The sequence below is a fragment of the Agelaius tricolor genome, unplaced genomic scaffold (assembly GCF_023055355.1).
Source record: "Agelaius tricolor isolate 1412-34295 unplaced genomic scaffold, bAgeTri1.0.p SCAF_6, whole genome shotgun sequence".
In the NCBI taxonomy this organism is placed as follows: domain Eukaryota; kingdom Metazoa; phylum Chordata; class Aves; order Passeriformes; family Icteridae; genus Agelaius; species Agelaius tricolor.
In genome coordinates this window covers 53,121,157-53,133,244 of record NW_027269266.1, presented here as the reverse complement: position 1 = coordinate 53,133,244, position 12,088 = coordinate 53,121,157, and the positions used below count along the sequence as shown (strand labels likewise).

At 40.1% G+C, this 12,088-nt stretch overlaps 1 protein-coding gene across 11 annotated transcripts in view; it reads right to left on the bottom strand.

Moving 5' to 3' along the window:
- Nucleotides 1–12,088, bottom strand: part of GOLGA4 (golgin A4) — a 74,055-nt gene that overhangs the window by 57,075 nt on the left and 4,892 nt on the right. For all 11 annotated transcript variants that reach the window (XM_071429822.1, XM_071429823.1, XM_071429825.1 and 8 more), the window contains exon 2: nucleotides 10,999–11,094. In XM_071429822.1, the coding sequence (XP_071285923.1) occupies nucleotides 10,999–11,094 (96 nt within the window). The remainder of the gene's footprint in view (nucleotides 1–10,998; nucleotides 11,095–12,088) is intronic.

Genomic DNA, 12,088 nt, shown 5'->3' with positions numbered 1-12,088 from the left:
CAGGAACCACACACAATTTAAATTATCTCTTCACAGTAATAGCCTGCTAGTGCTCGAAATACTAAGTTGCGACATTTCACCATAGCATTACTTTGCTTAATCCTAATTGCATTATTTAGTACACCAAAGTTTGCATTAAAAAGGATTCCTATTTGATCCCTAACAAGTTCATCCCCCCCAAAAAAGATGGTCTGTTAGCTTGTTCAGTGTCTGTGAATTGTTAGATTTTCAGTAATCCCTGGAAGTCGATGACCATGTTAGGGTAGCCACGTTCAGAAGGCTCAGACATAAATTCACAAATCTACAAATTCATTCTTTCACAAAATATTAGTTATAAAACCCAAAACATACCGGTAAGATGACAGAACTGTAAGCAATGCCAAAAGTTCATTTTTAAAATTCATTTAAGCTACCTGGATGACTGATAGGGATATGCAACCCTGTTTTAACACAGTAAGATCAAACTATTCAACGCCTAAAACATGCCAATCCATATAGCAGTTATGAATTTGAGAAAAAGGAAATTGATGCAGTACTGCTTGAATTTGCAGACATAAAACTCCAGTGTCTCCATCAAAACTAAAAAGCTTACACAAACAGTAGAATGCAATTAAAAATTCTGCTCAGTATCACTGATGCTGATCATGATGCAAGAACATTTCTAAATCATCTCAGCTTTGCCCCTTCTTGCTTGAGTAAAGGCAAGCACAGAAGAGAAGGAGGCCTCTTTTCCTCAGTTTTTAACAAATGGACAGGTTGTCCTGAGATGGACTGGCCTCCTGAACTATCAGACAGACAGAGAATAAATAGCCCCCTTGCAATCCAGAAAGAAGCAGTTAGTGACCTGCTGAGCCACTTAAAATGCTCACAAGCCCATGGGACCAGATGGGATCCATACTAGAATGATGAGTGAGGTGGAAGAAGAGCTCCCTAAGCCATTCTCTCTCACTTATCATCAGTCTTGGCTAACTGGGAAGGTCTGAGATGACTGGAATCTGGTCAATCTAATGCCCATGCATCAGAAGGACCAAAAGGAGGATCCAGGAAACTACAAGCCTATCAGTCTGACCTCGGTGCCCAGCAAAGTTATGAACAGATCATCTTGAGTGTGATCACACAGCACCTACAAGGTGGCCAAGGGATCAGAACCAGCCAGCATGGATTTAGGATGGGCAGGCCCTAACCAACCCAACCTCCTTTTATGATGAGGTGACCCACCTTGTGGATGCAGGGAAGGCTGTCAATGTTGTCTACCTGGACCGAGCAAAGCCTTCAACACTGTCTCCCATCGGAAAATCTGGGAAAAGCTGGCAGCCCGTGGTTTGAAGAGGTGCACTCTTTGCTGGGTTAAGAACTGGCTGGATGGCCAGACCCAGAGAGTGATGGTGGTGTTGCATCCAATTAGTGGCCCATCACTAGTGACATCCCCCAGGGATCTGTGTATGGGCCCAGACCAGCTTAATATCTTTACTGATGATCTGGATGAAGGGATCGAGTCTACCATTAGCAGATCTACCAATGACACCAAGTTGGGTGTGAATCTCAATCTGCTGGAGGGTAGGAGAGCTCTGCAGAGCAACCTGGACAGGCAGGATTGATGGGACAAATCCAACGATATGAGGTTTAACAAGAGTAGTGTCAGGTCCTGCACTTTGGCCACAACAACTTCCTACAGCACTACAGGCTGGGGACAGAGAGACTGGACAGAGGCCAGGCAGAAAGGGACCTGGGAGTACTGACGGATGGCAGACTGAACATGATCCAGCGGTGTACCGACATGGCCAAGAAGGCCAATGGCATCCTGCCCTGTACCAGAAATAGTGTGGCCAGCAAGACCGGGGAAGTGATTCTTCCCCTGGATTCGGCACTGGTGAGGCCACACCTTGAGTACTGTGTTCAGGTCTGGGCCGCTCAAATTAGGAAGGATGTTGAGATGCTGAAGCATGTCCAGAGAAGGGCAACAAGGCTGGTGAAGGGTCTGGAACACAAGTCCCATGAGGAATGGCTGAGGAGTTGTTTAGCCTGGAGAAAAGGAGAGACAGGGGAGATCTTTTCACTCTCTACAACTGCCTCAAACGAAGTTGTAGCCAAGTGGGGGTCGGTCTCTTCTCCCAGGAAACAACTGAGAGTCTTAAGCTGCATCAGAGAACGTTTAGGTTTAGGACATTTAGGAGGATATCAGGAAGAAGTCCTTCACAGAAAGAGTGACTGGGCATTGGAATCGGCTACCCAGGGAGGTGGTGAAGTCACCATCCCTGGAGGTGCTTAAGAAAAGACTGAATAGGGCACTTAGAGCCATGTCTAGTTGATAAGGTGATGTTAGGTCATAGGTTGGACTTGATGATCTCAAAGGTCCTTTCTAACCTTAATTCTGTGATTCTGTGAGCCAAACTTACAAGTAAAGAAGGCACAACAATAGTGAGACAGAACCGTGAGCCCTCTATCAAGATGAAATTTCAAAGTATTTCCTCTTCAGTAGCCAAGACGAGTGTTTCACACTTCAAATAGCTACCAAAGACAGAATATACAGTCATGGTCCAAAAGTGGTATTTCTTTAATACATATGGATCTGGCTGCATTTGCCCATTAGTGAGTTCATCCTCCACTCTCCAATGTTAGGTGACCAACAATGAAAACATTTAAGGACTTGCTTACAGTATTTTTGTTACTGTGTGTGTTGATTTGGCATTGTCAGGACCCAGGACATCTCTCTGGCTATCCTGAGCAGCCAAGACCCCTGCCAGGGGTCTCAGAGACCCTGGCACAGAGCCCAGAAATGCCTGTGGTTTTGATTATGACCCGTGGAGCAAGTTACCAACCTTAGATGAAGATCTGCAAGCCATGACAAATTAAGTAGAATGAGAGTGAATTTATCACAAGGTGAAAAAGTAGATTTTGGGGTTTTTAGAATGGGATTCAGGGGGGCAAGATGGAGGGATCTGGGCATGTCCTGCCTTTCTCCTTCTTCTTGGCCTCCATCTTCTGCTGTGATGTTGGCACTTTTAGATTGGTTTAGAGTAGACGCTCACTGTCTAACATAGGTGATAGGTACTGGAAAGTAATTGCAAACATCGTATACGCAGTTTTTAGTATAAAGACATAACACTGACCCAGGGGCAGGCAGAATGCCTGTGACTCTCTTGCTGAGCGGACCTCAGCAGGACAGGAGAAAGAATTTTATAGATAAGATACAATATACAACCTTGAGACCAAGAAATGAAGAGTTCTGACTCCTTCTTCAAGCGCCGGGCTGGGAAAAGAGACTTTCTAACATTTCTTGGGGTCACTCTGACAAGCTAGAGGCCCCGACATGGCATGGCCTGGTTTTTTGGTAATGAGGGAGGGCCACAGAAATGGCTTCTGTGAGAAATGGCTACAAGCTTCCACCATGTGGAACTTCCAAACTAGAATAGCCTATCCTCGGAAGGACTGCACCCTGCAAATGAGCGACCCACACCACAGTAATTTCAGAAAGATTGTTTGCCCATGGGAGGGACTCATGTTGCAGCAGTTTTGGCAGGACTGCTGCTTGTAAGATTGGAGTCAGGCTGGAGGAGTTCACGGAGAGCCATCTCCCATGGGAGGGATCCCACGGCATAGCAGAGAAAAGATTTCCCTCCCTGAGCAAATAGAAAAAGATCTCGGGTGATGAACTAACCAAATTCCCCACTCCCTGTCTCCCTACGCTGTCAGAGGGAAAGAGGGAGGGGCTGGGGTGGGAAGAAAGGTATTTAGAAGGCTTATTTTAGTTCTCGTTATCCTTCTCTGACTCTGTTAATAACAAATTTACCTTACACCTTTAAATTTTAACCTATTTTGCCCTTAGAGTGTTTTCCCCCAATTCTTATCTCAACTCATGAACCCTCCATTAATTTCCTTTCCCTCTCCTCTGCCCAACTGTAACAAGAGTGAGTGAGTGAGTGAATGGCTTTTCTAAGTGCCTGACGTCTGGCCAATGTCACACCACAACACTCTGACAGCTCATAACCTGGTACATATTTAGTTAAATTATGGGCAGAGCCCTCTAGTGAGTCCTGTAATTACACTACTTAATGCTTTCCAATATATACATGTGTTTTTATCTACATTTTTCTTTTTTTTCAACCAACTATTCAGTACAACTTTAAGAACTAACTGTCTAGTTAACTCTGGGGTAGGGATGTTAGGGAAGGGGTTATTAAAAATCACAAAAAAAATATTCACCTCTGCCTGCAAACAGGCAAGAAGCAACCTGCTAGTCAGCCAACATTAAATAGTATTACCACACAGGATCCTTGTGCTTCAGGATTTGTTCTAAAACCCACTATGAATTATCTTACTAGCTTCAGAAACATTAAATACATTTGGTGCTATATTGTCTAACGTATCGCTAGCAGCATTTATCAGCAGTAGGCTGGTAGAGCAATCAATAAAACTAGATAAGCTAGAATCAAATGAGATGAAGCATACAGCATACTGTAAACAGAAGATGCAAAGATATAGATCATTCTTTAACCTTTTCTAATCCTAAGAATACCATCGTTTCATACTTGAAGCTTGCTACTAATCCTACTAAGATCTTCCAACACTTTGTTTCAAATACACTCTGGGGGTAGTGGCTAATACACTTAAAGGCTGTGCTGACATTTAGCAGAACCTTGATAAGCTGGAGAATTGGGCACAAAGAAATCTAATGAAGTTCAACAAGGGGACTGCACCTGGAAAAGAATAACCCCACTATCAGTACAGCTTAGGGGCTGAAGTGAGCAGCTCTGTAGAGAGGACCCTGGAGTCTTGGAGCAGCTGCAAGTTTACCATGAGTCAGCAGTGCCCTTGCAGCTAGGAGAGCCCATAGTACGCTGGGGTGCATCAGGAAGACTGTGCCCAGTAGGTTGAGGGAGGTGATTCTCCCCTCTACTCAGCTCTAATAAGACAACATCTGGAGTGCTATGTGGAGTTCTGGACTCCTCAGTACAAGAAAGATAAGGAGCTACTGGAGAAGTTCCAGCAGAGGGCCACAAAGATAATTAGGGGTCTGAAATATCTTTCTCACATGGAAAGACTGCAGGACCTGGGCCTGTTTAGTCTAAAAAGAGAAGACAGAGAAGAGATCTAATCAATACATACAAATATCTCAAAGAAGGTTGTCAAGAGGATGGTGCCAGACTCTTTTCAGTGGTGCCCAGTGACAGGACAAGGAGTAATGGCCATAAACTAAACTACAGAAAGTTCCACCTCAACATGAGGAAGAACTTCTTTATATTTAGGGAAGCAGAACACTAAACAGGCTTCCCAGGGAGGTCATAGAATGTCCCTCTCTGAGACATTCAAAACCTACCTGGACACATTCATTTCCTGTGTAACCTGCTCTAGGTGACCCTGCCTTGGAACAGGGTTTGACTACATGATCTCCTGTAACGTTGGGAGGTGGGGGGAGGAGTAGGTCAGAGACAGGGACGACACACACTCCAAAGTTCTTGTGATGAACAGCCTTGAGTTTATTCCCGCTGCTCCTTTTATAGGAGCTCCAGTTACACATGTGATTCATTGAGGTCTTAGCACCGTCCAGCTCTCTGGCCCATGATACATCTGCATTTAGAGCTGAATGACACTGGGTGACGGTGCCTGTGTAGACTGGATCCAACCTATCCTTGCCCACCGAAAGACTCCAATGCTACAATCTCCACAGGTTCCTTTCAATCCCAATTCTGTGATACTCCAGGGTAAATAATCTCCCTAGCCCATACTGACCTTAATCTCAGGCACCAAATTTATAAACTGAAGGCTGTTGAGGACTACAAATAGTACAGGTAGCTCAGTATACAATGGCACTGCAAACTACAGATTGTGCCCTGGGTGGGGAGAAATGGCTGAAACCCCCAGTGATGAGCCCTTTGCCCAACAAAAAGGCACAGCCTTGCCATGCCAGCTGGACTGTGTCCAGCTACCCAGAGACTCTGTAGAACCCAATGAACAGTGAGAAGACCCCAGATCAAATATCACCATTAAAACAGGCACACAAAATGAAAGCCAGGCACTCCTTTGTTCAGGGTCCTTAAAGGAGATACCCAACTCCATCTGCCATTATATTGCTGCACCATGATAAAAATTCTTAAAGGAAGCAGAGTCTAGGACTCTGCTATGGGAAACCCTGGATCAAGGCAGTGAGGGAAACTTGTCTGACATGTGAGCGTCATGAAACTTGTCTCAGTATGAGTGTGTGGGGAGTCAGGTGGGGCACCCATCAGCTCATTGGAGCTGCTTGTGGTGAAGGGGCTTCAGTCCCAGCAGCAAAAGCCTAGGGTGGTGTGAGTGCGACTGCCATAGTGGCTCATGGGCAGTCAAAGAGGAATGCTTCCTTAGCAAACTGTGACATTACTGACCTGTCACAATATTTAAGGCTTATTCTGGTTTTCTGCAAGTAAAATCCTATTGAGTAACAAATGTTTATATCTTGGATAGAAAGCTGCAAATGAGGTAAAATGGTTGATGAAGCCAAACACCAGATGATGTTACCTTCAGTATCCTATCAAAGGACACATACAGTTATTGTTTAAATAACCTTTGAATTTTCAACATTCTGAAGAGTTTTTGTAGCCCTCAAGTTTGGCCTAAATGAAGCAGCCTTACTTGATCTTTAAGGACTTTCTGAACTCTAGAAATGACTGTGTTCTTCTTCTTATTATTATTCCTCGTTCCTCTGAAGAATTACCATGCTCAAATCTTCTTTCACAAGGATTCTGGTGAGTGGGGTGCAAAGGCCAAAGAACATGCAATTCCTAGATTAAACAGCTTCCTTAATATGCTGTGAAAGAAACCCCAAAATTCAACAGGGATCAGAGTTTGGCCCAAGTCTCATTGCTCTGGAGATGGCAGTAGGTGAATATTATACACGTTACATGCATGTAGTATGTTTGATTGCTAAAGGTAATGATTATTCCCTTTCAGAAAAAGAAGAGAATCAGTAGTTCTAAATTTTGTATTAGCCTGTTATCAAGCAAATTTGAAAATTCATACATCTTGTTAGCAAAGTGCATCACAGCATATGTGTATTTGTATATGTTAACACTTAAAAGCTTCTATTAACTGTACATGAGCAGTTTTGTTATGTTATATACCAGCACAGCAAGACAGAAGAAAGAGGATAAGACTAGAAAACTTGTCTAAGTGAAAAGCCACCATTTCCTCATCTACTTCAAGAAGCTAGAAGATGTCAACTATCAGCTAAAGGTTTTCTTTCAACTCTTACTTAAAAAGAACGTATTCCCCAGAGTAAAATATATAAATATATTTGGTTATTTGTCCTAAGGGAATAGGAAAAACTGAGGAGCTAAAATTTCAAGAGTTCCTCTCTGCAATAAAGTCCCAGGATCTAGGAGAGCTGAACTGCACTTTCAGAAAGCTGTAGTACAGAAATCAAATAGGTCTTTTCTGGTTTGCTTTTCATTTTGATGAGCCACCTAAGCATCTAAGCATCCTGTATGTATCAGGAGTTATAAAATACAAGTAGTTTAGATTCAAACTAGCTTATGCAGCCTCCAAAAATTAGTCCTAAATATCAGAAAGGAAAAAAAATACAGATATATCTGAACCACTACCATCTTTGCATGGCAACACCTATTTAGAAGTACTTCAAATAAAGTATATGAATACAGAAAAGACACAGGAATAACAAAGGTACTGAAGGTATATTATTTCAGCTTTACTTGTCATGCTTCATTAATAACCAATGTTAAAGAAACATTTCAACTAATTTAATAAAACAGCCATTATATACCATTAAACTGAGACCAAAAAGTACCTTGGTTAAGTTTCTTTAGGTCTAAATGCTACATATATTGTGTTCTGCTGTCACTTCCATAACACTCATTAGGATATCAGTGACATTTGGATGCATGACTGGTAGGTCACCCACAGCAATTCATCAGCTGCTTGCTCTCAGCTGATAGCAAACTAGCACTAGCTTTGTTATCTTCTGCAGTTGGGCCTTGTATACTTGTAAACAAGTATAATGTAGAACAAAAATAACATTTTTAACTTACAGGAGCTGTAATGAATACAATTTATGTATTTCACCTCAAACTCTGTTCAAAAGTCAATGTGGTAACAATTTGAAAACTGAACACTATTTTTCCATAGAAAAGAAGGAACTCACTAAATAAGCATATTTTAATAGTCTAGGACTGTTTCAAATAGCAGCATACCAAATCAAAAAGCACTGGGTATGCAAAATGTCAGTGAAGTTCTCCGGAAGTAGTTTTACCTCACAATGTGATCATGTTTTACAAGCTACTTGCAGTAAGAGAATACAGAACTAGTCAGACCTCTGCCCTTTCCTATACATTAAAAAATTTTGAGCTTTTCTGTAACACTGCTACTGCAGATTCATATATCAAATAAAATACAAGCTGAAAAGGAAAGCTGGCATTAAAAAGAAACTTACCTGGTATTACATAAATGGAGCATACAAGTTGTAGGTTTATTTTAAACTGATAGCATCTTGGAATCTTGAAATATTAAAGTATTTTTTAAATCTTCTCATTGTAGAGTATAAAGCAAAAATGCTGGCACGTATGTTTTATTATAATTATTTGATCAGACTAATGATGTCATTTACAACTGTAACTAATTCTGAAATTATTTTTATTATAAAAATATTCTGAGAATAAACCAAAGATTTCATGTGTGATACTTACAATTTTAATACTATGGAAGTAAAAATACAAAATCCTGATCTATTTAAAGACATACTAAAACATAGCTCACAGAGGACACAAAACATACAAAAAAATTATGAAACACTAATTTTGCTTAGCTTTCAGTACTAAAAAGGGATAGCAATTATTCATGTACTGCAAAAACGTTTTAGCATACTCCTCAACCAAATATTTTCAGTGTATTAAATGTAGCCTAACAACTCACTGTAATGCCACTGCCATTGACACCGGCACATAAAACAACTGCCTGGTCAAATGAGAACACCACAAAAAAAAAACCCTCCAAAAGACTTAATGCATTCATATAATCAGGGCATGTATTTTCAGTGACAATATGCAATATCTGCATCTTATTTAAGCATTGTATACTGCTGTTGAACTGAATTTTATGAAAAGTTAATCCAACAGATTTCAAAGATGATTTACTTTTAATCATACTGCCAACATTTATGAGAAATTTTGGAGAAATTAGGTTTCTTGTTTTAATCATTTAAACTTAATTTTTTGTAAAATATTCTGTTTGATGTAAAACCAACAAAAAAAAAAGAGGTTTTCATCCCCCTAGGAATTCACTACTTCTTGAATTTCTAATTAAAGGATGTGTTTCACAAGTAAAACTGTTATGGCAGCTTCCCTAAGACCAAGGATAACTGCAAATCTGATGGTACTTTAATACTTCTGTTTCTACTCTTAATCTTCTTTCTTCTTCTGCCTCTCTGGTCATTCCAGTCTAACCAGTCTATTTAGAGATTAATGTTCTTCCAATGTAACTTGGCATGTGCTATGGAGAATCCTTTGCTTCTCTTGTTTCTCTGGAACAGCACTCTGAAAATGGAGTTTGCTGGGGACAACACTTATGTAATGAAGTAAATGTAGTTCTCAATAGAAATCATGAAGAAAACCTTGGCCAAATCAGTTCTTTTGCAGGTTATACAATTAAAAAAAAAAAAAAAACAAAAAACAAAAAACAAACAGGGGAATCCACTCTCAGTACCAACTCCCTCTAGGCCACAGTAGTAGTTCTCATGTGGCAATATGCTACTTCTATACCCTGTATTAAAAACAGAAAACTCTCCTTACTGAAAAACTTAGCATTATCCCAAGTGATGCTGCTTGCTAACATTCTGGAGCACCAGTTAACTGAAAATCTTTTTCCAAGGAGAGAGGGAATTCATTACAGATGTATATACATACATACACACACACACACACATATATATACATATCACAGTAGAAAAAATAAGCATTTATTAAAAAGGACCAAAATACAAAACAAAATCATGAAGTACTTTCCCTTCAATTTCTACTATTGCAGGAAGCAAACTGCCAAGCTGGAATCACTGATAGCATTCATAATGAAATCCATTACAAATTTCAGGTATAACTGATTATCTCCTAAAGAAAAAATGGTGTTAAAAATTAAAGTGGATTGTTCCACTGCAATAAAATGCATCATTTTTTGTAGCAAAATAAAGCAACTGAATTCTCTGACAAGGACAAAACATTTCCTCTGAAAAAGTTCACAGAATCACAGAAGCATCCTGTTTTATGCTACCAGACTATGTCTATGCTCGCTAAGTCAGGGAAATGTTTTGTTTATTTGCATTTGTTGCCTTTGTTTTTAAATCAAGTTGCTTCAAAAGAGCCATAGTACTTCATATGAAACAAGGTAAGTGCAGATTATCTTCTTTGTTTGCTTTATTATGCAAGTCAAGGTTACCCATCATCCTGATAATGATTTTAATGGTATTTTATGACTGATAATTTAGACTCAGTTTAGTTTAATGTTCAGTTTTTGGGGGGGGGGCGGGGGGGTGGGAGGAAGGTGAGGGGGGCTTGGGTTGGTTTTAAGTTTGGGGGGAGGGGAGAAAGGAAGTGGAGTGAGGGAAATAAGAGTTTGATACTTACTACTGGCATAGTTAGAAACAATCACAAATGCTCGGTATAAATCCTTTGGATCATCCACCTCAAATTACCTGGATTCACCTAGCTTTTCAACCAAAAGTGGGACAAAAAAGAAGTGAGTCTCTCTGAATGTATCCTCTGTCCCACTACCTCACTGAGTTCAGTTCAGGAGTAAGATTTTTAAGACCTGAAGACTTAAAGCGTTTCCTAATCTGGGGGTTAATCACTACAGCCTAAAGATCTGTTTTATTACTATTAAATACTTCAGTATTTAACCTAAAAAACAGACTATTCATAGCTATAAATACACAGAAAATAGTGAGATTGAGAAATAAAAAAAGGACATAAAGTCAGATTTTTTAAGGTGAAAAGCAGAGAAAAACAGTTCTCAACTGACCTCTTTGTCTGGTGTTAAAGTGCCTTCATGATTCTGATCTGTAAATGAAGTTGTCCTTATTCTGTTGCCAGTTGATGGAGGGGATCTGGAAGGGACCTATAGAGAGATCATGTATATCAACAAGTTATACTATTAACTCCAGAACTAATTTTTCTGTATCATAATTTACTTCAAGAATTACTAACTGTATCATCTCAGTGAAACCTAGCCTAGATCTTTTTAAAGAAAACAACTGTCTGTGACAAGTTCTACCTTCTTAAAAAGTCCCCAGAGCAAAATGTGTCATGAATCAGCCACAAGAACAAACAATAAAATGGGTTATTTTCATTATTTCTGACTATGGTCCTCTTAGACCATATTGGAAAAACAAGCCTCCTAATATTTTAGGAACATATTACAGTTGCTTGAGGTTTAAAAGTTTAGTGATGTGAAAGGGATTCAAGTATTTAGAAGTGGACCAGAATCTGATCAAGAACTTAGAAAATTAACAACAAAAAATGACACTAAGAAAATTTATGAACTTTAAATTTGTGGTATTTATAATACTGAATCTAAACAATGAAAAAGGGGCAAGAAATTGCTATATATTTTGATGTCTCTATGTACTTGTTGTTCCTATCAAAACTAAACATCTATTCACAGGAATTTTACAACCTCATTCAAACTGAGGTTCCAAAAAGTCACACCAACTCAAAGAAACTACCTTGCCAACCTTATCATTCAAACTTCAAATATAAAATTTCAGTGTAAATGTAATGAGTAGTAAAGTTATCAACAAGCAGATCTATACAAAAGAAAGTAATTAGCAAGATTTCTCATCAGGTATTGTGAAATGCTGGAAGGAAATATTTCAGGCATGTGGCAGGAGGAAGAGGAAGGTCAGGCCTTGCTTTGATGAGGTGATGCCTTCCTGCACAGACCCCATCCCTCTGGACCTGTATCCCAGTCCTGCAGTGGCTGCCAATACCTGGCACACCTGAGGGAATGTGCCATACTCTGCCCCTGGAGCCCAAATCCAGGCCCAGAGTGGTCAGATGACCAGAAGTTCCACCTGCGGGAAGGGCCCAGGGGTACTTCACCCAGGATATAA